This window comes from Sphaerodactylus townsendi, linkage group LG02 (genome assembly GCF_021028975.2).
Source record: "Sphaerodactylus townsendi isolate TG3544 linkage group LG02, MPM_Stown_v2.3, whole genome shotgun sequence".
NCBI lineage: Eukaryota > Metazoa > Chordata > Lepidosauria > Squamata > Sphaerodactylidae > Sphaerodactylus > Sphaerodactylus townsendi.
The window spans coordinates 120,665,975-120,690,776 of record NC_059426.1 but is presented as its reverse complement, the minus strand read 5'-3'; the positions used below and the strand labels follow the sequence as shown (position 1 = coordinate 120,690,776).

The 24,802-nt window shown below is 41.8% G+C and overlaps 2 protein-coding genes across 2 annotated transcripts; both read left to right on the top strand.

The window, feature by feature from the left end:
* Positions 1-11: 11 nt before the first annotated feature.
* Positions 12-15,316, top strand: MED6 (mediator complex subunit 6). The gene is made up of 8 exons (XM_048485796.1): positions 12-88; positions 7,759-7,918; positions 8,873-8,964; positions 10,945-11,027; positions 11,537-11,645; positions 12,303-12,418; positions 13,463-13,490; positions 13,988-15,316. Exons 1-8 carry the CDS (start codon positions 67-69, stop codon positions 14,116-14,118), a joined length of 741 nt encoding a protein of 246 aa, XP_048341753.1. The 5' UTR covers positions 12-66; the 3' UTR covers positions 14,119-15,316.
* A 3,911-nt stretch (positions 15,317-19,227) lies between these two features.
* On the top strand, positions 19,228-23,022 carry LOC125426645 (disintegrin and metalloproteinase domain-containing protein 20-like). The gene has a single exon (XM_048485202.1). It carries the CDS (start codon positions 19,228-19,230, stop codon positions 21,334-21,336), a length of 2,109 nt encoding a protein of 702 aa, XP_048341159.1. The 3' UTR covers positions 21,337-23,022.
* Positions 23,023-24,802: the final 1,780 nt, after the last annotated feature.

The window sequence follows — 24,802 nt, the reverse complement described above, 5'->3', positions numbered from 1 at the left end:
CTCTAGCCACCACCTTCTCGGTGTTCTAATGAGGTCATAGCTGTGCGACGTTTAGTCTTGAAAATCATGGCGGCGGTGGATATACGAGGTATTTGGAAAGGGTTTATTCGTCGTTGGTTAGATTTGTGGGTTACTATAGTGCAGCAGATTAGAAATGGACTCCCGGACACAGCTTCGATCCCCCTCCTAAGATACTTTTGTTTTAATGGTGAAATGCCGGAGGAGAGTCAAATGCACGGAAAACTGATCACCTCCGGCTTGACGGGGTGGGTGTGGGACTGGAGAGCAGAAACACGGTCATGGACCTTGGAACATCTCTAGTTCTAAAATGCAGCGGAAGAAGTAGACTGTGTTCACCAAATGGCTTGTGCCAGGCGCAGATTGGCTGTTCTATCCCCTGGGAAAAATTCCAGCAAGCCGATGGTTTGCCTCTTTTGATGCTCTCCCGCCCGGCGGGGAGGCAAGCAGGCTGGCGTGGCTGGGTTGACGGTGAGGGTGCCGGAGCCGGATCTCACTACTCTACCCCGTCACTCCTGGGCCAGATGGAAGATGAACAGAGGCAAGAACAAAAGCCTGTCTTCACCACCCCGTGCCTAGATTTGCTTGTTTTGCCTGACTGGTACCTGACTAGCTGTGCTGCTCGATGATGATTGCCCATGGAGCTGATTGGGCAAAGATAAGTCGAGGAAAATAGGCAGATAGATGTATTCTTGCAAGGTGGGTCCCAGACCTCCATCAGGTTTAGTGTCTGGGCAGGCCCATTTCCAGGGCTGTTTTAGTCACCGAGTCTACTTCATACATTGTGGTGTTAGAACTAAAGCTGATTCTCTGCCTTCCAATTTTGCAAAGATTCTGTGGTGGAATAATTATATTAGAAGGCAAGAAATTAATGCTGCATTGTGTAGCAAGAGCTGGGGGTAGAAAATAATGCTGCTCTGCAGGATTGTATGAATACATCTACAGTCAGTATGAACTTCAGTCATTCTGGATCTCTTCAGTTCTCTGAAACAAATCCAGTGTCACATTCCCAATTACTATTTAAAACCAACATAATATTTTAAAGCATATTAATGTTATCTATTGTCCTCGTTTGTAATTGGGACTCAAGACAGATTACATAAAGTAAATCACTGCACTCAGCATACCAGAGGTGAAGCACAGCACAAGTATTAACATGGCATGTTAAACAAAGGCAAAAATTACATGGCAGGAACCTGCTTATGACAACAGATTATACAAACTATACACAGTGGTATAGGCTACAGTCCCTAATCCTTTTCCCCAAGTTTCTTTCTGAACCATGTTGTTACTGTGCAGTCATATTTCTCTCGCAAAAAACACTGAGTAATTCAGCTTTGCATAGATAGCTGAGAGCCAGGAAGGGGGAGCCTTCTGATCTCATCAGCCACTCCTTAAGGTGGGGACCACAACAGAGAATGCACATGAATGGGCAGTTGTTGCTTTTGCTCATTTGCAGGTTAGCATCAGTAGAAGGCCCTGCCCAGGTGAGCAAAGCTGTTTGGGTGGGGCATAGAGGAAGAGGTGATGCTGCTGATGGGGACCAAAGTCACAGAGGGGTTTGAATGTGATTGCCCCTTAAATAGAGCCTGGTAACTGAAAGACAACCAGTTGAGTGACTACAAAGTGGGAGTAAATGCATGCTCTGACTCCCAATAATAACTGAACTGAAGCATTCTGTGCTGGATAGAGTCTCCGGACTGACTTTGTAGAGGGCACTACAGTAATCTGGTCTTGATATTATCAGGGCATGGATCCAGATGGTCAAATCATCTGTATTGTTGTAGGGGACCATCTTCCAGGCTAGGTTGAGAAGAAGGCTTTTTTGCAGCTACTTTTGTTTGTTTCTCTAGCAGTAAGTTTGGATCCTTAAATCATTTTTGTGGGTATGTACCTTTTTTCAATGGTGGATGGATAACTGTCTCTTAGAAAGCAAAAGGAAGGTCCTCAGAGTTAGTGATTGATTTACAATAGGCTCCTTGATGTGGTCTTTACATGATTTTAGAAGCTAGTTTGGACATGGATTCAAGGCACCACTAGTGGCGTTTGTGGGCCCCAGGAGTTTGTTGATATCCGTTATAGAAACAGGGTCAAAGTGTCCACAAATAAAACAACAAGTATATTAGGCATTTCTGCTAGCAGAAATGTTACAACTGGCATCTAAACCAGAGTTTATTCTTGATGTTATATTAGTGAAAAACTTTGCAAAAGTATCTCAGCTGGAGTGTTGTGGGGTTTCCGGGCTGTATGGCCGTGTTCCAGTAGCATTTTCTCCTGACGTTTTGCCTGCATCTGTGGCTGGCATCTTCAGATACAGGCGAAACTTCAGGAGAAAATGCTACTGTAACACGGCCATACAGCCCGGAAACCCCACAGCACTCCAGCATGCCACTTCGACAACACAGTATCTCAGCTACTTGTCTGGTCTTGATACAATGAAGGCTCAACTTTACGAGTCAGCAGATTACATTCTAACTTGAACAGCTGGGATAGTCATGAACTAACTGGTAGTAGAGAAGTGGCATTTGATGTCACCATCACTACCACTTAATAACTGTATATTTAATCACAACAAGATCAGATATTACATCTTTACATCACCTTGACCTCATGTTTTGCCATTTTAAGGCCAAATACATTTGGATCTCTCTGTCACAAGTGGTTCATTTTACTGTGATGGTTTTGAGTAATTGTTTTGTAATGTTTTGTATTCCAAAAATTATGCCAACTAGTTTAACATGAGTTAAACTAACAGCCCGATCTGAGGGGTTGGGGGGAGGGAATGGGTCTATGGAACCAGCACAAACTTGTGCCAGTGTGTTTGCCTAACCCACCTGCCCATTTGGCAAACTGGAAGGCTGGCGGGCACCGCAGACTTCATCAGCACCTGATCCAGAAGAGAGGGTGGCCTTCAGAGCTGTGTTGGCATCCAGGAAGATACTGGTGCATCTTGGGACACTCCAGGGGCTTTCCCTGGGGTGGAGCTGATGTTAGTCGGCTTCCACTTGGACTTTGCTTCTGGGAACACAGCACTTGGGGCCTTGGAGTAACTCTGGCCTCTTCCGCACACGCAAAATAATGCGTTTTCAAACCACTTTCACAACTGTTTGCAAGTGGATTTTGCCATTCCATACAGCTTCAAAGAGCACTGAAAGCAGTTTGAAAGTGCATTATTCAGCATGTGCGGAATGAGCCGAAGTTTCCGGCAGTGGAGGGCTTTCTTTTTCCCTGCCTCCCCATGCCACCTGAAAGCCCTCTGGAGGCAGTACTATCCCCAGCCACCTGAGGTTTTGGATTGGACTTTCTGTTGAATCAGAACTTGGCATATATCTTATTTTTATCCTACTCTTCCTCAAAGGAAACCAGGATACCATATATTGTTCTCCCACCCCATGTTCTCTTGCCAGTGATCCTGCGGAGGAGAGTCACTGACCCAAGCTTACCCAGAAATCTGCATGAGCGAGTGGTAGGTGTGAATCAGGGCGTACTCTAGTCTCTATCCACTAGGACTCACTTTTAGCCTGATCCATTTATACCAATTAATTCAACTGCTCTTACCAAGGAGTCCTTCCAGACTTAATTGGTATTTTACAGATCTTGTGACTTAGAGTGTGAATGATTGTCCCTGATTGGATGTTGTCATTTGCCTGGTCATCAAGAATTACAAATGTGTGCTGTGATTTGCCAAGCATAACAGTTGTGGTTAGGAGGGCTTTGTATCATCACCAGGTTAACTCTTATTTGAAATGGCCACCTTCAGTTGAACTTTTCTGATTTATATTGCTTAAATGCTTCTCTTGAAGATTGTTCAGCACTACATATGTTCACAATGTGGTTGACAACTTTTTAGGCCAGGACTAGTGGGACCAAGTTATACTGATTCTCAGAGGCTCTATTAGTGACTGGCAGGTTTTATGAATCAGCTTAGGGAGCTACGGTTTTACCTCATGAAGACCAAAGTGGATTGAGCCTCTTTCCCTTTCCCATGTTCTCTTGGAACCATTTGCAAACCATAACAGTGCCCTCTTAAATCTGCCAAGACAACTATGAAGGTATGATCAATGAGTGTGTTCTACAGCTTTTGAACTTCCTTTCTCTGGCACAGAGGCTCCTCAGAACTCAACCATCTTCTGTTATCACTGGAGTCAACTTTAAATATGTAATTTGCCATGAGCTTTTGGGTAAGTGTGAGGTACAAGTAAACTATGTAGCTGTAAATATTGACTTGAGTGAGTTTGAAAGTTGTTTAAAAGAAGTGAAAGAGTAATCAGGTGTTTAAAACGTATGGAACCTGAATGAGTTCAGGATTCTGAAAGTTTACTGCTGGCCAATGTTGAGCTGCATTGGATTTAGATTGCAGCTAACTGAAAGTCCCTGGGATTGTTTGCAAGAACTAGTAGATTAGTTCAAGTTGAAACACTGGTGGATTCCGCACAGGGCAAATATAACAGGTGTAGAGCGCAATACAAACCTTTTGGGGGTGGGGACTTAATACAGGTCATGTCCCCAAAACAAGTTTGCTCCATTTTATTTCTTTTAACCCAGGATTTTTGAAAATTGCTAAATCAGCAATTTCCCCCCCAAAATCCCGGGTTGGATCTGCTCCAGCATGAACAGCCAGGCAGGAGACATGTTATTTCTCTTCCTTCCACCCATTCACAGTAAGTTCTGTGTCGTCCACCATCAAGGAGAGTTCGTCACCTGCCATTCTGTGCAAGTCACCCAGCAGGTTATGGGCAGATTCTCTGAGCGCCCCACAGGGTACAAAGTCCTCCAGGCATGTTTTCTCCCCATGTCAGTGAGTGCGACCAATCTACAGCAACTCGTTCAGTATTGCCCTGCCGTTGCAGGGAGGTCCTTTTTTCTTTTTTTTTCTTTTGCGTGTTGCACATGTGAAGCTAACAGGTGCAACCGATAGTATTGTGGGATGACCCGCATGGCTGCAGGGACTCATTTCTGTATGCCTGCACAGCTATGCATGTGTGGCAGGACATTAAAATAAAAAGAGAAGCTTCTCTGCGAAGGTGTGAAAGCAACTCGGATGGTTTCCATGGGCTCCAGCTGCTGCCTGAATGGCACACATGTGAACAGGAAAAAGGAAATTTGGGTTGCTTTATAACAACCACAACCAGTTCTACATTTGCTGTGCGAAATCCACCATTCTGAAGAAGGGCAAATTTTGCTGCTGCTGCTAGAATGGTCAAAATCAGGTGTGGAACAAAATCCAAAATTATTACTGTACTGCTTGATCATAAGCACAGCTATGTGATGAGTTGAGTTTGTCTTTCTCTTTTGCTTCCTACTGCTTTAGTTTATTCTGATGACCACAAAAAGCAGGCGGCTGATTGAGTGAGTGATTTAGCATTTGGTTTGAGCTTCTGGCATTGATTTTGAACTCCCAAAATCATATAAAAGGTTATGTATGTTCCACTGCTTTTCTGTGTTGGAGAAACTTAGGCCGTTTCCGCACAGGTGGAATATGGCGGCCTGGGGACAGCAAAAACGCCGTCCCCAGGCCGCCATTCGCACAGGGGGTGCAGCTGCATTGCAGCTGCGCCGCCCTCGCACCGCCCGACCGGCGCCAAGCCGGCATTTCCGGAGTGCGCTGGGAAGCGCACTTTCCCGGGAACGCCGGGCAGAAGCATGCCGTCTGAACGGCAGCGGCTTCAAAGGCACCTCCCCCCCCACTCCCCTCCTGCACTTACCTTGTCGCCGGGCCTCGGTAGCGTCGCGAAGGCCACAAGGGACTCGCTATCTCTGCCCTGCGACGCTGGAGCAGGTCGCGCAAACGGTGGGGCGTATACTCGAGGCCGCAGCGGCATGCTCAAAGGCCCGAGGTTATGCCAGGTCGGCCGGGCGACAGCGCTCTGTGGCGCCGTCGTCCCGGCTCTTTCTGGGACTGTCCATGCGGACGGTCCCAGCGTCGTTGGGTCGGCGCAAAATGCGCCGACCCAGCCGCTTCCGCTTCTGTGCGGAAACGGCCTTAGTCCTGTGCTTCTTCATGAGATTAAAAATGTAATTTTGAATGGGAAATTTTTTTAATACAGTAGATAAACACAACTGTACCACTAAAAGTAACTGCTCCGCTATAAGTAGCAACAGAACGCCATATTCTCAAAATTTGGGTAGATGTTTTAGAAACTGAGATCTCTTGTAACAGTAAGCATAAGAATTTCTATTCTTTAATTTATTTACATGTTAAACATAGGCATTGCTTCTAATCTGTTTTTAGTGTGATCTCTTTGTTATATTGCCCCTGGCTACTCCTGAAAATAGTGACCAAAGTTAATGGTCACAACATTTTTTACAGCTCTTGGTCTTTGTTGCTGCATCTCTGTGCATGTCTTTTTTGTTGTTGTTGCTGAAACAGCCTATGGCAATGTCCAGTTTTAACTTTCTGTACATGTGGATATTTCCCACAGGTTCAGATTCCATTTGTAGTTTTGCTTTATGATTTAGTGATCAATGTATACTTTTACCAGGCATTCCATAACATAAGTATGATTGTTCATAGGGAGCATTGCTGTGTGGTTAACTTGTCCTATGTGATTAACTTGTCATGTGAATAGCAGCCAACAGTGATCATGTATAATAGTAAATGTGTGTGTGTGTACGTTTATTGAACTTGTGCTGTTTATACATTCTTGTTTCAACAACATACATTTCTGCTCTAGCCAATAGTGAAAAATTATTGGTGAATTGCTACATTGAACAAAACCAGTTTTAACAGAGGCAGAAGATAACAGATGCATTTGCATAGTAATTTGAATAGCTCTTTGCCTGCTTCTATTTATGCAGGAGTTAGACCAGTATATTAGAGACTGATGCAGTGTATGTATTATTCATAAATCTATTTATGCTTTGTTAATCATGTCTTCCCAAGCATCTAGGTAAGCTTTCTGAAATATTTCTGAAACTGCGTATTCATATTTTATGCAGCTGAATATATTGTAGCTGAACTTGCATTACTTGTTTACTTACAACTTCCTCTCAAATCAGATTTCTGTATTTGTAAAGAATGGTGCAAATTCATTATAGTCCTGTACTCTTTATCACACTTGTGCAATATCCTTTTACCTTGTAAGGCAGATGCTTTATTTTCTTTGTTGGAGAACTTTGGAGAGTTGTGTGATTTCCTCAGTGGTATAAAATAGCTGAGACTCTGATTCCTTCTAGTTTCCCCCTGTTTCCTTCCCTTTAATTTTGCTGGGAGCATTGCTGCAGTTTGCTTTGCTTTGTGTCCTTTGTGCTCTCTGGATGTAGAGTATGCTCTAAGCATGAGAGAATCCAGTGTTCTTATGACAGCCTGTTATTTGAAGCATCCATGAAGCCTGATGGAAGATGAATAAAACATTATCATAACAAAGGTTTGTGGGAGAGCAAGTGACTCCTTATTAATGATATAATCTTTGAACTCATCTGAAATTGATTAGACAGCTCTAACCACCTCTAGCCACTTCATCTTTTCTGTTCGTACATACACAGTTTCCACCATAATTAGTTGGCCACCATTCTAGGTATCATTCAGGGTCAGGACTGATGTATTGTTAAGGGTGTATTTATATATGATTACTGTCATGTTTCAGGCTGGTAGAATCTTAACAAAGTTACCTAACAACAGTTAGTTTTGAAATCCCAATAGATATTGTGTGGACGTAGAAATGCTTTTTAATTTGTGGGAATATGTCACCATTGTACTATACTTGTGTTAACTCTGGGTTTTTCTTTCCTTCTGCCTAGATAATCTTCTGGGAATTTCCTGGGTTGATAGCTCCTGGATTCCGATATTAAACAGTGGAAGTGTATTGGACTACTTCTCAGAACGTAGTAACCCATTTTATGATAGAACGTGCAACAATGAAATGGTGAAAATGCAACGGGTCACCTTGGACCACTTGAAGTAAGTTACTTTAAGACACATATCAGACTGTTTTCAGGATAGTGAGGGTTGGCTTCCGTGATGGGTGCACACTTCCAGTAACTGCAACAGAGATTGTTGGGACGTTATTTTCCTTTTATCATTAGTAATGTCAAATAATGAAGCTAACCTTTCAGAAATTATTCATCATTTTCCAAATAAAACATGAACCAAAACATTTCTTGGAAAAGATAGACTAATGAGGCTAGAGCAGTATTATGCCTTTTTGCATTGAAAAGGATGCTCCCCAGAAAATAATTTCAGTGATCTCATTAAAATGCTTTAAAATCAAGCTGCTGCTTTCTGTTTGCGTGTTCAGAAATGTTGTTGATTCTTTCATGCGTTGCATGTTCTGCTTCCAAAGATGTTCAAGGCCTGATCATACCCAGGCAATGATTTAATCTCACTTTATGGTCTCATTAACCCATCAGTGAATGGATGACAAGTAGGATTGCTAACTGCATGGAGAGAAAAAAATGTTCTGCAATAGAGACTTAATAGGCTGTTATTTACCAGGTTATGTTATTTAGTTCCATGTCATGAAAAAAATTTCACCTGTCCATTTCCACATATTTATCTACTTATTAATTTATTCATATCCCAATTTACTTCCCAATGGGGACCCAGAGTGGCTTACATCATTGTCCTTTCCTCCATTTTTTTCTTCACAACAAACCTGCGGTTAGACTGAGAGTGTATCATTGGGCTGAGGTCATCCAGCAGGCTTCCATGGTGGAGTTGGGATTTCGAACCTGGTTTTTTCAGTCCCTAATCTGACACTGTAACAGCTATGCCCTGCTTAAGCTCATTAAACCTTTGTTAAAGGGACACCGCCTGCTGAGAGTGTTAGTGACAAGCCTTGGTTGGTTTCTCTGTTGCCTATAATATAATTGTAATCATTGGCTCTTCTGATTTAATCTTTTTTTTCCCTTTCAGCCAAATGGTTGGTATAGAATATATCCTTCTCCATGCTCAAGAGCCTATTTTGTTCATCATTCGTAAGCAGCAAAGACAGTCCCCAACTCAAGGTAAAGATTTCTATCATGTTCCATGTAAAATTCCTATCTTTTAAAAATAAGGTGCAATCCTGTGCGTAAGTATATTATCACACACAGAGGGATCACCAGAGCATTCAGCTCAGTGCTGTATCCCTCCCATCCACCTGAACACAGGAGAAGCATGTATTTGGTGGACATGAACATTCATGATGAGGCCTTCTTGTGTGGTGTAGCTCAGGGTTTCATGATCGTCTTGACAACCTTGGGAAACCAGCATGGTGTAGTGGTTAAGAGCAGGTGGACTTTAATCTGGAGAACTGGGTTTGATTCTCCATTCCTCCACATAAGCAGCGGATTTTAATCTGGTGAACCAGATTTGTTTCCCTCCTCCATTTTTGCTGGGTGGCCTTGGGCTAGTCACAGTTTGTTCGGAACACTCTCAGCTCTACCTACCTCAAGGTTTCTGTTGCGGGGAGAAGAAGGGAAAGACAGGAAAGAAAAGGGGGTGGGGGATAAATCCAAACTCTTCTTCTTATCTTGACTGTGTCCTACATTGACTGTATCCAGTTCATTGAGCAGTCAAGTAGAGTTGCCTTCAGGCCAGGAAAAAAAATTCCCTTGTTTCTTTAATAGAGGATTGATATGGTAAATACCATCCCATTAAGCCTCTGTTAAAAGGACTGAACACTTTTTCTCCAGGCAGTTGGCAACCCTACAAGTTATGGTTTCATTTGGGCTTTCTATTTAGATTCAAGGGAGGTTCTCAGAATGGCAGAACTTGCTGTAATTAGTTTGTCCTGGTAGATCCTGGTAGATAATGTTTAGACTTGCCATTTCTTATAGCCTCTGCACAGCCAGAGGCCTGTTAGAAATATCTGCCCCATTGATTGCTGGATCCAAATAGTTTCCTGCTAATTTTTAGAGATTTTCCAGTGGATGTGACTGGTTGGCAATCTGTTGAAGGCATCATTGATCTCTGGAACTGAGTCCTGACAGCTAATGTTTGGGCTTCTCTTCAGCAGAGTAGAACTCAGTCAGCTTCTTTTTTTTAGCTAAATATCTCAGGGAAAATAAATGACTTGAATCATTGCCAGAGTGTTGGCAGCAAATCACCTACAACTGGTGTGCTTTACACTTCTTCTTGGCTCTTGATGGCTGAGGGAGCTGGCCAACGAGTGCCAAGGTAGTAAATGCCTTTGTGGGGAGGGCCTGGTCCCTCTCCCACATCAAGGCACCATAAAACAGCTGCTGCTGAATAAATTCTCCTTTGATTCCTCTGATCTAACAACTATCAGCCAGCCTTAAATATTCCGTCCTGGGACAAGCTGATGTTTGGTGGTTTCTCATCTCCCAGGTTTTTTATTTTTGGAATGAAATATTAACTTTATCTTTTTGCTGTCCCCAGTTGTGGTGCAACTCCCCTCCCCTCTCAGCATTGCACAGTTGGTCACCTTCATTGATGACTATTTCAGTGAATAAACATGGGTAGTTCTTTTGAATGACTTGGCAGCTTACAATACCATTACTCTGGGGTCCCTCTTTATTGCCTAGCTGGGATTTGAAGGTAGTGAGCAGTGGCAGTTCTAGTCTTTATCGGAAGTAAGTATGCAGAAAGTGGGAGCCAGCATAGTATAGTATAGTGAAAAGAGAAGTGGACATAATCTGGTTTGATTCCCCAGTCTTCCATATAAAGCCTGCTGGGTGACTTTGAGACACTTATAGTACACTGGGGCTCATTCCGCACATGCAGAATAATGCACTTTCAAACTGCTTTCAGTGCTGTTTGAAGCTGTGTGTAATGGCAAAATCCACTTGCAAACAGTTGTGAAAGTGGTTTGAAAACGCATTATTTTGCATGTGCGGAAGGGGCCACAGAGAGAACACGCTGCCTGTATTTTTTACCTGAAATCACAGTGAAAGATCAATAAACTTGTAATTACTTTTCTTTGAGATGTAAGTTGAACCAAGTCATCCATCCTATATCCAGTGCTCTGGGTTACTCTTTTACAGTTATTCCATTGGCTGATTATTACATAATTGCTGGAGTGATTTATCAGGCACCTGACTTGGGGTCAGTTGTAAACTCTAGAGTGGTAAGTCTCTGTCATCTTTTTTATGATACTAAGAGTTGTTTTAGCAGTATTCGATTTCTTCCTCGATTGCTTAACACCCTCCCCACAGTCTTATCTCCCTTAATTCTTTTCTGGAGAATGTACAAGAGCCAACGAGCAATGGAGAAAAAGCAGATTAAGCAAATCTTTGGATTATTAACTGTTACATAGTATATTATTTTAAAGGTGAGAATTACCTGAATGGTTCTTAATGTTTGCCAGGACTTGATATTACCACTCCTAAGTGCAGCCTTTAAATATATGCACTTTATCTATATGCTTCGCTAGCAGGAGGATCTAGTGTATGGTAATAATCTCCTTCCCCTTTCTAGTTTTGGTATAAGAAACCAGTGGAAGGTTCTACACATGACATCAGCTCAACATATTGCATTGAATATACATGGGATTTTATTTTGTGACCTTTGTTTTGTATGGCTAACATGCAGCAGTGCACATGAGATGATACATGTTCTTACCTATCCTTGATAAAGCTCACTGCAGTACATGGAATCCAGTCAGCTTTTGAGGAAGCCTTGTCCTACTGCCGCTATCACCCATCCAAAGGCTATTGGTGGCATTTCAAAGATCAAGAAGAGCGAGGTAGGGTTTCTAAGGATTCTGGACTCTAAAATTACTCCCCTTTTTCATCAGTGTGCACTTTAAGATAAGGTTTGACTTGTGCTAAAATTTGTTGATTCTGTTGATTTTTATTTTTAAAAAGCAGCCAAGAAGAGGTAAAGTACTGTGGAAGTCTTCTGGGTGAACCCCCAAGCAGACTTTAGGTAAAGAGCACTAGAGGTCATATGACGGCGCGGGGAGAAAAGGAACATATGTCACAGGACATTGATCTGGGCAGATCCAATACAACTTCCCCATGCTAATTTCCCAAGCAAATTTTGGAAAAAAAACCCACAGGCAACACATCATGGTGACAACACAAACCTGAGGCAGGAGAACATGATTTGCAAGGACAAGTGTGACTCCTCACCAAGCCATAAAAAATCTGAAGAGGTGGGGACAAGAGTGTGCCAATATATACTACTTGGCCTGCATGAAAGGGAGGCGAATTTACTGCTGACAAAGGGTGGAATAAGATGTGGTGCATAATTGGCCAGAGAGAGAGAGAACTGGAGAAACACTACCCAGTGAAAACTGGGGAAGATGGGAAGCTGAATCCATAAACATTAAGGATGTGTGAAAGGAAAAAAACTCTGATTTTGTGGGATGCTTCATTATTGCCTCAGTTTTTATTTTCAGATAAAGCCAAACCCAAAGCCAAGAAGAAGGAAGAACCAAGCTCTATTTTCCAGAAGCAACGTGTGGATGCATTACTTCTTGATCTAAGACAAAAGTTCCCTCCTAAATTTGTGCAGGTACTGGGTTAAATTGTATTTATTTTCAGTTGGATGTGCAGGGGGTCTTCATAAAGGTGGTAGAGCTATGTTACCCAATCTGAAGGGCAGAACATTCTGCTGAGATTAATACTGTTCTCTGAGAATATATTTTAACCCTGGTAAATTATGATATACTGTGATTTAATTGTGATTTTGAAAAATATGATTATCGACAATGGATTATTAACTTTCCACTACTAAAAATGAGAAACCTTATTGGAAACATCTCCTATGTGAGTTCAGTGGAAGTGAAAAGATTTGCATAAGCCTACGGCTATGCAGTAGCTTTTTTCATTCATATCTCTGAGTGCCATATCTTCAGTCTTGGCCTTAACATTCTACCGTGTTTCTCCGAAAATAAGACAGTGTCTTATATTAATTTTTGCTCCCAAAGATGTGCTATGTCTTATTTTCAGGGGATGTCTTATTTTTCCACTCCACAGCTGCATGCTCTGGTGTTCCGTTCGTCGGGCATGCTTCCAAACAAAAACTTTGCTGCGTCTTTCTTTTGGGGGATGTTTTATATTTAGCACTTCAGCAAAACCTCTACTACATCTTCTTCTCAGGGGATGTCTTATTTTCGGAGAAACGGTACTGTTGGTCTGTGCTGTGGTTGATTTAAGACAGGACCCTCAACTCCTTTGTGGGAGAGAAAGACTATATGATCTTGAAAACACTGGCATCAGTCACATAGCAGTTCCTATTGATACATTCATTGATGGCGTCATTTAATATTGTGTATGAAGGGGGAAAGAGAATTTTGCCTGACAAGGAAGCAGTGGCCAGTTTCTGCTCTGCTGTGATGGAGCAGTAGGAAGCTTGTTTGTCTGTGACTACCATGGTCTTTCTGTTTGAGTAATCATAAGAGAGGTATCACACATCACAAAGGTATGAGAGCCTCTTCTCAGCTTTGTCCTTCTGGTTCTCTGTGCAGGGCATTTTGAATATAAAGCTCAGTTTACGAAGAGTATGCCAAAGCCGTTTCATGACCTTGATGATTTCCCCACCCTTTTTTCCCCACAGCAAAAGCCTGGAGAAAAACCCATCCCAGGTGAGAATTTGGTCACTTTTTTGTTTTGAAGAGGCCAAATCCAGAGTTTGTGTATCTGCTGGGGATGCTGGGAAGGTTGCCAATGTTAGCATCAAGCTCATGCCTACCGAAAGTCTTTGTATGTACGGATTCCCTAAAGTAGAATTTTAAAGAATTCCCAAAGAAAAAAACAAATGAAAAAAAATGGGATTGTGAATTCTTACAAATGTTCTGGTTGCAAGAAGCCATGATTCATTGGTAGGGCAACTAAATAGTAGCAGTTCATGTGAGTCATGGCAGTTTTATATGGCTTCACTGACCTTTCAAGTAATGCCAGGGGGCATGCGAATTAGAGAAGCCCAGGAACTGCTTTCCCTGGCTAAGGGCATCCCAGCTGGGTTCTAACCCTGCGAAAAGGGAACATGAAGCAATGGGGTCCTGGGTGCTTCCTGCTACAGTTCAACGTAGTTCTTTATCTTGGCGTTTTGGATTCAATTGTGTATATTTTATTTCACCAGTGGACCAGATCAAAAAAGAGCCTGAGCCAGCCCCTGAAGCTGTCAAGCAAGAGGAGAAAGAGGCTGCCAAGATCACTCAGCAGAGCACAAGCACCAAAGGCCCGCCGGAGAAAAGGATGAGATTGCAATGAGCCGGGGAGGTCCCATGACGTTCCAGTGTACAAGGAAGAAATGAGCAATTTTTTCCCCATCACTGCAGTCTAAACACTGCCTTGAGGACTGTGACATTTAAAGCTTAAACATACGAAGTTTTCTCCTTTGAATGAAACTGTTGACCAGGAATTAAATATTCAGAAAACTGTTTGCAGCAGACAAGTTTTCTAAGTTTCCCTTTATTTATCTTTTCCATCTTCAAATCCATTGTTTTTAAGCCATAGGTAGATGGCTTTTCTATGACTAAATGTTTCTTTTTTCCCTGTAAACAATATCTCTTGGCATATGATGCTTTGGGGAAGAATGCGTCTTCTGAATCTGATTACTAGATGTGATTGCCTGTTGTGCTTATGTGGAGCATGGTGCAAACTGTTTTGCTACTGAAGAATGAAGATGTCAGTTATAGATAAGAGAGTTTTCATAATTGCTTTGTATAATCCATATAACCGGATTTCAAATTCAAGGTAACATTTCATGCTCTGATTGATCTTTCTCTAGAAATCAGCATATACACTTTCTTTGTTAGAGAAAGATCAATGAGAATATGAAATTTAATCTTTTAATAATACAGGATTATGAGTCCATGATCTCAAATAAAAATGCTTTGTATTCATTTTTAATAGTGATACAGAGGGATGAATGAAACAACCTAAATATATTTTTCTGAACTTTAAATTTTGTTTTCTTCCTGATTATGCCCCCAAATTATACTTTTTAAAAGAGGGAAAGTTAGGAAGGGGTGTTATTCCTCTCTTTGTGTCCATTTAATGGGATAGTATTTATATTGGTCAGTAACCAGTGGTTGAACTCAGTTGGGATGCAGAAGTGTTCTGGGGACTATCAGCAGAATATTATTTTTCACATATGGAATAGATTGTGTCCAGAGCATAATTTAAATTGTACTGCAGTCAGCAGCCAATAACTATTTAGGTGTGGTGCCTGGTGATAAAAAGTAAACCACATGCCATCATTTTATAAATGTTGTGCTGTTTGGAACTCTTTCTGTTTTTTCCCCTTCTGAAATGCTTTATAACCGAGGAATCAATATGTCCTATCACAGCTTTAGTGGCAGCTGCCTGCCTTGAAGATATTCACTCTGTATAGTATCCCCAATGTGTAAATGGTGTCTTGTTTAACTAATAAAGAGCAAGAATAAATTATTTTTGTGAAAATTTATTTTCTGATTTGACCTTTTAATTACCAGTTTAGCTGTACAAAATACTTAGATGTTATTTAGTGGCAGGGATAGACAGCATCAAGGGTTGGCATGGCTGAGCATCCGATGAGTGCCAGGACCACAGAGGTCTCACTGTTGAGCACAGGCATCTCATCTGCTCCTTCCAGGAATGAGGGATTACCATAACAGACCCCTGAAATGTCTCTGAAATTTCCCATAGACAAAAGTTCCTGGAGGCAGCAGAATATAACTGTCATGTCAGAGCAGTGATCCACTTCTCTGACCAGGAAGTGAAAGATTGCCTGAAAAACTCCTATGATAATACAGAGGCTTCTAGAGTATGTCCTAAACTTATGAGAAGGGATCCAAGAAAGGCAGCCAGGCACAGTTCCCTTGCACTGTTGGCAGGAATGCAAGGAAACTGTCTATGTGTTAGTTGACCATGCCCATTTAGTTATCTTGTAAGTACTTATCAGTTAGATTCTTTGTGAAAAGATATAGCCTCAGAAAACCAAGGACTCATGAGGGTTTTAAAAATGTCTTAAATGAACCAGATCAAGCTGGCTACAGTCCCTGAGTCCAGTGTATATTTCCATGTATATACTATAAAATCTTTATATTGTACAAGTTCAAAATAATTGCAGTAATTTTGTTTCCAGTTGCCAGTTTTTAATCCAAGCTCAATAACAATTTTATTATAAAGATTATTTTTTTAAAAAAAATGAGACTTGGTTTCCTATTTGAATATTGCAGAATTGCCTCTTGTCTTTTTTCTGTTACCTACAGCAACTTGAGTCAATTTTGCCAAATAATAAGTAATAAGCTACAAAGACATTTGAAGAAACTCTTGCCTTATTCTTACCGGTAACGTTTTAGGACATCAAATTGTTAGCGGAAATAGAAAATTCCCCGAGCATTTTAGCATTAATACTCCAGTGTAATGGGATAAGAGGACTGAGATGAAGTAGTTATGTTGCAGTTTCAGAAATATAACCCATAAAACTGTGATGCCTGTTCTGTTTCTCAGATGGCTGTAAATTTTGTGAATTGCTGTTACAGAATGGATAATTTTTTCTTCATTAGGCAAGTGATCATTACTAAATCTACATGCTGTGCTCCCAATTAACCCTTGATTCTCTGTTTTATGGTTACTATTGTATTGAACTGAGAGTTCTCTCCACTATTGCCCTGCTCTATTTGGCTGGGCAAGGAGATGACATCATGTCATTTAATGACTAAAGGTAAGCATTGTCCGAGGTCAAATAAATGTCGTTTAAAAGTAAATGCTGTCTGAAGTGAAATAATTTGTTGCATGGTATCCATTGGCTATGCATCTGGGCAATTTTGGCTGGACAATTTTGGATATTCCTGAATGAAGTGGATAGTTTGGATTTATTCAAATCTGGTTTTAAAGAACTTGGAACGGGACTGAAATGACTTTGGTTGCCCTAGTGGATGACCTGCACCAGGGGATGAATGGAGGAGTGCAACCCTGTTAATTCTCCTAGACCCTTTCAGTGACTTTTGATACCATCAGTCAACGATATCTTGGAACACTTTTTGGAACTGGGACTTGGAGGCACTGTTCTGTCATGGTTTCAGAGTGTGATGCTGGGGGACTGCAACTCTATCCCTTGGCCTCTGGGGTGCTGTCTTTTCTCCATATTTTTCAACATCTATGTAAAGCCGTTGGGAAAGGGCATCCAGAGATTTGGGCTAAGTTATCACTGATAGGTGAATGATTCTTAGGTGTCATGCTTTCAGCGGATCTCTGGGAGGTTGTGGAAACCATGAACTAGTGCCTGAAGGCAATTTTGAAATGGTGACAGCTAATGAACTGAAACGTGATTCCAAAAAAACAGAAGTGGGGAGGGGGAAGGAGAGAGGTTTGACCCAAGAATTGGGATACCTCTTTTTGAATGGAATTACGTTTCGTCTAAATGAGTTCATAGCTTGGGGTGCTCCTCAACTCAGGCCTCCTGTTGCATCAACAGGTGTAAGTGGTGAGAAGGGTTGACTTTCACCAGCTTTGGCAGGTGAGACATTTGTGGCTGATAAGACATCTGTGGCCCCTTTTTGGGCAGGAAAGATCTTGTCAGCATGCTCATGCCCTGGTAACATCTAGATAAAAAAGTGATCCCATGGGGTGACATAACATCACAACATTTACTAGGCAGACTGTGTTTATGGGGTGGTTTGCCATTGTCTTTTCCAATTGTCTACACTTTACTTCCAGCAATCTGGGTACTCATTTATCGACCTCGGAGGGATGGAAGGCTGAGTCAAGCTTGCTCAAGAGTGGTAAATTTGAGATTGGGTGGTAGTTATTTAACTCTCTTGGATCTACAGCAGTAGTAGAACCACCACTGCCTGCTTCAAGGCCTCTCTCATGGAGGCATTTACTGTTTCCCTGACCCAATTTATCAGTACCAGCTCACCCACCACAGCAGATTTAAGCAGTCAGGAAATATGACTGATGGAGGACAACAGAAAAATGTGCACTGTCTCTTAGTCCCCTGCCATTTAACAGATTAAGGGTTAAGACCCTGCATCAGATTTTTAAAAATATGCTCTTTGACAACTTTTGGATGAGTAAAGTGCAGGTTTGTTGGACTCAAATTGTTGAGGTAGCAAAGTCTCTGGTCAGGGTTTACCAGAAACTGAAGATCATGTCTTCTAAAGTTCAGGAAAATAGACACTATTTCCAAAAGTACATAAATCTACACTTAATTAGTCTCTGTCCTATTATTTTAAAACAATATTTCCCCTCAAAGTTTAGTTATTCCATGCATATTTCTCCATGCCGTGTGATATCCCGCCTGTCATACAGCTTTCTTTCATTCAAACACCTTCGAGCGTATTGGCGGGCGGGGGCGGGACTGGTGCGCGTTTTTCAGCAGGTTAACTAACGGTTTCGTTTTAGGACTGAAAGTCACTGCCAACACCAAGCGATATATTACGGCGCAGAAAACAAGAGGGCAACGAATTTTTTCTCAGAGCAGCCACTTAAGGTACACCACTTAAGGCCTCCTCATGAGCCCAATCTTTTGTGACCCAGCCATTTAAACCGCCATCGTTTTCCCGCCAGTTCTGGTCTTCAGCGTTGCTCGTCGTCCAGGTGGACGCTGCAGAAAGAGGCCGCTTCGGGATGCAATAGACGGCGGCAGGCAAGTGGTGCAACTGAAACTGCCCCTGCTAAATTCCCCACTGGCCTCTTTCTGAATGGAAAACAAAACAGATATCAGCGTTCTAGGGAGAGACAAACTCTATTTGAGCACCCCTTTTTGTTCAGTGGCGTCCCTTCGCCTTAACATAAATTTATCTCAATTAATCCTGCGCTCAGTTCTACTGGGATCAGATCTTGAGGTACCCGGCCACCCTTTGAACTGGATCTCCTTTTACCGCTGTTGCTCTTTGTAATCTCCCCGCCCCCCGCCGACACACACACACACACACACGCTCTTTCTGTTGTAAATGTGCATTAGTGTGTTACACTTCAGTGCATCTAAGGACACAGGAAAGTTTATGCTGCAATGACTTTTACTGGTCATTAAGGTGCCAGAGGCTGATGGAACCTAAAGTCGGCATCCCCTCTTTGTTCTTTCTGCCCTTCCCCCGCCCCACTGCTCCCAGCGGAGCTCAGTTCGCCCAGCTCTTCGCCCCTTCTTGCCCTCTCCTTGGGTGCGGTGGAAGCGCCGCCCCTGCGGATTTTCCGAGCTGCTCCATTCCACCCCCACCCCCTTGCATCCCTTTCAGAGAAGCCGGTTGTTGGAGATGCGGGCAGGCGCCGTCGATGGCGTCCCCGCTCCCGGCCCATCCTTCCCCGCAGCGTGCGCCCTAGCTGCTTTTGGCGCTGTCGCTTTCCGCAGTGTGGGGAGGCCCTTCTTCCCCTGGGCCCCTGGTGGGAGAAATGGGGTTGGACAGCGCCGGTGGAGGCCTCCTGTGGCTCATGCTGGCTTGGGGACTCTTCCTGAGCCAGGCAGCTTGTCAGGCGCCTCTTCAGGACTTCCGGTTCGTCTCCTATGAAGTGATCATCCCAAAGAGGATGGGACTGAGGCGGGGGCTGGTACCCCAAGACCTGACCTACCTGCTGGAGATGGAGGGGAAGAGCTTCCTGGTGCATCTCAGGCAGAAGAGGGGTTTAATCCCTAAACACTTCCCAGTTTTCACCTACAGCAAGGAGGGGGACCTCCAGGTGGATTATCCCTTTGTCAGGACTGACTGTTTCTACCACGGTTTTGTACAAGGCAGGCCTTCCTCATGGGTCGCTCTCAGCTCTTGCTCAGGGGGACTCAGGGGTCTCCTGGAGGTGGAAAGTAAGATCTATGAGATCGAACCTGTTCCAGCATCTGCTACCTTTCAGCATGTGGTGTATCACTGGGAAGAAAAGGAGAGTGCTTTGGGCATGATGTGTGGACTAGTGGAAGAAGGGCAAACTCACCAAATATCTGTGATCCAAAATACAGAGAATGGAGTAGCAAAAATCTCTCCAGGAGGAGTCTGGTGGTCACGTACCAGGTGTGCAAAAGTTGCAGTTGTGGTAGATCACGAACGATATGTGCAGTTTGGCAGAAATGAAACTGTTGTTGTTATGCAGGTGCTAGATGCCATTCATATGACCGATTCATTATATAAGGCACTTGGAGTTAATGTGGCCATGGTTGGACTGGAGATTTGGTCTCAAAATAACCTCATAGAAATTGCTGGAAGTTTAGATGAATTGCTTGATATTTTCAATATTTGGAGGAAAATGACACTAGTTCAACATCTAAGGCATGATGTTGGCCACTTATTTGTATATAAGCATTTTGGAGTTAAACTGGGATTATCATTTGTAGGAACAGTGTGTGATCCCATTTGGGCATCTGCTGTTGAGGCATTTGTTACTTCTAGTTTGTTCTCATTCTCTGTAACATTTGCTCATCAATTGGGCCATAACCTTGGCATGCAACACGATGGGAGATACTGTACTTGTGATCAGCGTTCTTGCATTATGACTACATCACAGAGCATCACAACTAAGTTTAGCAATTGTAGTTACAAAAGCTTTTCTAGTCTGCTAAACAGTGGAAAGAAACAATGTCTGCTAATTCCATTGGAACATGAGAAACTCTATGAACTCAAAAACTGTGGCAACAAGGTGGTAGAGAGTGGAGAACAATGTGACTGTGGCTCACCACTTCATTGTAAATCAGATGCATGTTGCCAACCCAATTGCATGTTGCATTCAGGAGCAACTTGTGCTGTTGGAACATGCTGTGCGAACTGTCAGTTTCTTCCAGCCGGAACAGTTTGTAGGGAAAGGACTAGCATCTGTGATCTTCCTGAATACTGCACTGGAATTTCTGAGTGGTGTCCTGAAGATGTTTATGTACAGGATGGTGCCCCATGCCATGATGATGCCTTCTGCTATCAGGGGGAATGCTCTACGCACAACAAAGTGTGCAAAAGGATCTTTGGCAAACAAGCAACAGTTGCCCCATTAGGTTGCTTCAGAGAAGTAAATACTCAAGCTGACCGCTTTGGCAATTGTGGAATTGTTCGTTCTAATGTTTATAAAAAATGTGACAATAGTAATATTTTGTGTGGCAAAATTCAGTGTGTTAACATTAATGAAGTTCCTAATTTAAATGATCATAGCAGTGTAATTCAGACTCATCTGGATTCAAACTTGTGCTGGGGTACAGCTTACCACAGTGGCACAGCTGATATTGGAGCAGTGAAAGATGGCACATCCTGTGGCAATGGCATGATATGTCTTAATAGGGAATGTATCAAGGTGACCGTCCTGAACTATGATTGTAATCAAACAAAATGCCACAACAGGGGAGCATGTAACTCTCTAAAGAACTGTCATTGTAACTATGGCTGGGCCCCTCCATATTGTCTAATTGAAGGTTATGGTGGCAGCATTGACAGTGGACCCCCTCCACCCAACAGTGGCAATGTAGGAATGATAAGTGCTGTAATAATACTATCAGTTTGTGCTGCTAATGTTCTTGGTACTGGTATCTTATAAGGGACTTCTCTGATGCAGTTGGTTACGTTACTATATTTTGCTTGCCAAAGTTTCAGAGGACAAACTCCTAGTAAGGACAACTCTTAAAGTGTCAAGTCTAACATAATGTAAGAGGAGATAATAATCATTCAGATAAGTTCATTCAGTGGTAACTATAACACAGGTAATGCAATTTTTGTACAGTAGCTTGGACCTTCCCATAAAAAAAAAACCCACCTCTTTTCCTCTGTAGTTTTCAGGCCTATCCTCTTATGAAAACACTTGGGACACCCAGAAGGTAATGTATGACAGTGCTTTCATACAATGCCTGTCATGCCTCTGCACAATTATTGTGGAATGTCTCTCTCACACACTGAGCAGTACTCCACTTTTATAGCTTTTGGCTGTCAGATTATTTACAGATCCTTTGAAAGCAGCACAAACAGAGATCCAGGGGTTAAAAATACAGAGAGGAATTCTGTATCGGAACATATTCTCATTGGTTCCTATATATTGTTTTTAAAAGTTCTGTTCTCTAAATGGCAAAAACCAAGAGACTTGTTCCTATTGCTGGCCAAATATAGTGGCAGTTGACAAACAGAGTCATCTGGGCCCTGATATTTTCAGCCCACAAGACAGCTCTTGAAATAATTCTCATGCATATACCTATTTCACAGCATGCTATAACTGGACATTTACAAGTTTGCTAGGTCAGATTCTTGAATAGATTTGATTCTCTGTGTCATCTTCAAGCAAATTATGTGTGTAGCTCATTCTGCTTAAAATATTTTCACAGGTGCACATCCACAGGAATCTTTTAACATTTATTTTATGGGACCAAATTTTTACATGAACTGGCATTTTTTTACTGTCCGTAAGAAGGCTTGGAAAAGTTAAACCAGTTAGGAAATTTAGAGGCAAACCTTAGAGGATGCATTTACACAAAATAATGAACAATATTACTGACAATAATGGCAATAATGTTGGATTCCTTGTATATATACAATGTCTTTAGAAAAGAGGTAAACAGCTTAAAATTGCACATTCAGTACCCACATGCAAGATTTGTTAGCTTGTGTCTTTAATTAATCTGTGCAAATATGTTCCATCTAGTGGGACTTCATATGTTTCTATGAACAGTATCATGTCTATGTGTTTTTGGGATTTGCAGCCTTTATTGGTGGAACAAATGACAGCCTGCCTTTGAACAAAACTTCAGTATGGCACATCTATCCGCAAACAGTCTTGCAAGCAAGAGTAAGCCCATAATTGGGGCTTGAAATAGCATACTGGTTCAGTTCTGTCACATTTCTTGTGTTTTTCTTTAATTATTTTGCAGGACAGAGAAGTGCAAACCAAGGTACTTTTGTGGTGTGAATGCTATAACAGTTATGTCTCTTGATCAACCAGAGCTCAATGTAGAGAATTACTCCAATGAAATATCTCCATCTGTAACAAAATGTGACTGTTTTTGTCCATACAGTCTAATATATTCTAATGTAACCCAAAACTTTTACCTTTGAATTTCCTCTCAGAATCTATACACTTGGGCTGCATTGTTTAGTACATGAACTTCCTGTAAAGATTATTAGAGTTCTAAATAGTAATATCTGTTCACAGTAGACACAGTTTACTGTATTTTTAACTGATTACTATTATCACATTGTACAATATTGTAGCTACTTTAGAATGTGCTTTTAGTGATGTATAACCATGAAAACTATTTTGAAATTATTTTAAATTGTTTATTAAATGTAATCTTATTTACAAACAATTGTAGGTTGTTCCAATCAGGGTTCTTATTCTGTGGTGGTGACAACCATAGGGAAAAAGTGTACATTTCTATAAATAATTTCTATAAACAATTTGATATTTTCCAAATTAGTGTGATGTCCCCTTTATCTTGATACTATACAGGATTTAAAATATTGTTGGGAGCAAAATAGAGAGGCAATGTGTATAAAAGTTGTTCTGAGGAGAGGGTAATCCATTCACATTTTGAATTGTTACATTTTTTCTCCTAATCACTTGAGTTTTGTGTGAGAAACTTCTTATTTAAAGCCTCCGAATGAAAACCATGCCTCTTCTCAAATTGTATTGCCTCAGCTGAGATAAAATTGAGGTCTGTACTACCTCACTGAGTGAGTGAATGAATATTCTATCTTTTCTATACAGAGAAAAACAAGGATTCTAATTTTTTTTTTAAAAAACCCTGCTCCAAAGTACTCAACATTTTGAATCTTAACAGAGTTGAATCATGTGACCCATTCCTGCTCAAATTATGTAATGGAACCAGTGTTTATAAGAACTGCACTCTTGGAAGCTACTTGGCTTTGGTACTTTACAGGATGAAGCAGTCCAGCATTGTCAGCAGCTTCCTGTCCCTTTCTGTTCATTGGAGAAGGTAGAAAAGAGGATCCATGTTATATGTAAGACCCATCTTATATATTTCTTCCTTCTTGAGTCTCTTGGCCTCCCTTCAACCCTATTCCTGGTGTAGATGCGTGGAAGTAAAAAAGGAATCAAATACATATTGTTCTTGCAGGAGGGATTAGAGGGGCTTTGGGGTCTCTCATGGCATCCTTGTTTCTGGCGGCCAGACCAGTCAGTATTGGTTATTTTCTCCAACTTTCAAATTGTTCCAAAGCACAACATTTCCTTTCCTTAGCTGTTCACTAATATGGGAAAACCAAAGGCATGTACTAATGGAAACAATTGATATAGGGGTCTAAATTTGCCCAATATGACATTAGTTTTTAGGAGATCTTGCTTCTGTTTCTCCACCTGTTTATTTTCAGTGAAATCCTAAGACCTTCCTGTGAGTAATCCCCATTGAGTAGACATGAGCAGGACTTTGAGTGCAACTGTTTATAGATCTTGCCACTGAATGCAATGGGACTGCACAAGAATCAAGTTAGCCAAGTCCTGGGATTGCGCATATTCTCTCAAGTGAAATGCCCTCCTCTTCTCCCTCTTACATGCCTCACAAATGCTTACTGAAGATCAGTAAGTATGAAGGAAATTTCTTAGTGACTTATAAGAAAGATATCAGCTACAGGAAAATGGCATTGTGGGAAGTAGAAAGGCAACTAATTAAAACTTTTTTCCTCTAAAGTGAAAGTCTTTAGACAAGAGCTTTGGACAGTCATTTAAAGAGAAGTGGTCCTGTGTGCCAGCAAGGACCTAGTCTCATCTCAGTGCTGGTCTTTTCAGACATTTTGAGAAAGACAATGTGTTCAGGATTGTTCCGTCTTGATCTATTTGTATTCTTTGGACTGTGTTTATTTATTTAGACTCGATTGCCGCCCCTTACCTTTTGGCTTACCTAGCATACATGGACACAGGTACATGATTTTCTGCATAACTGGGGAAAATTTCCCCAGGGTTTTTACTTGCATGGAACTGAACCCAAGTCAACACATTAATGTGTCCAGGTTCTATGTTGTATTCTGTTGCATACTTGTAGATTGGAGTGAAAACTTGCTGC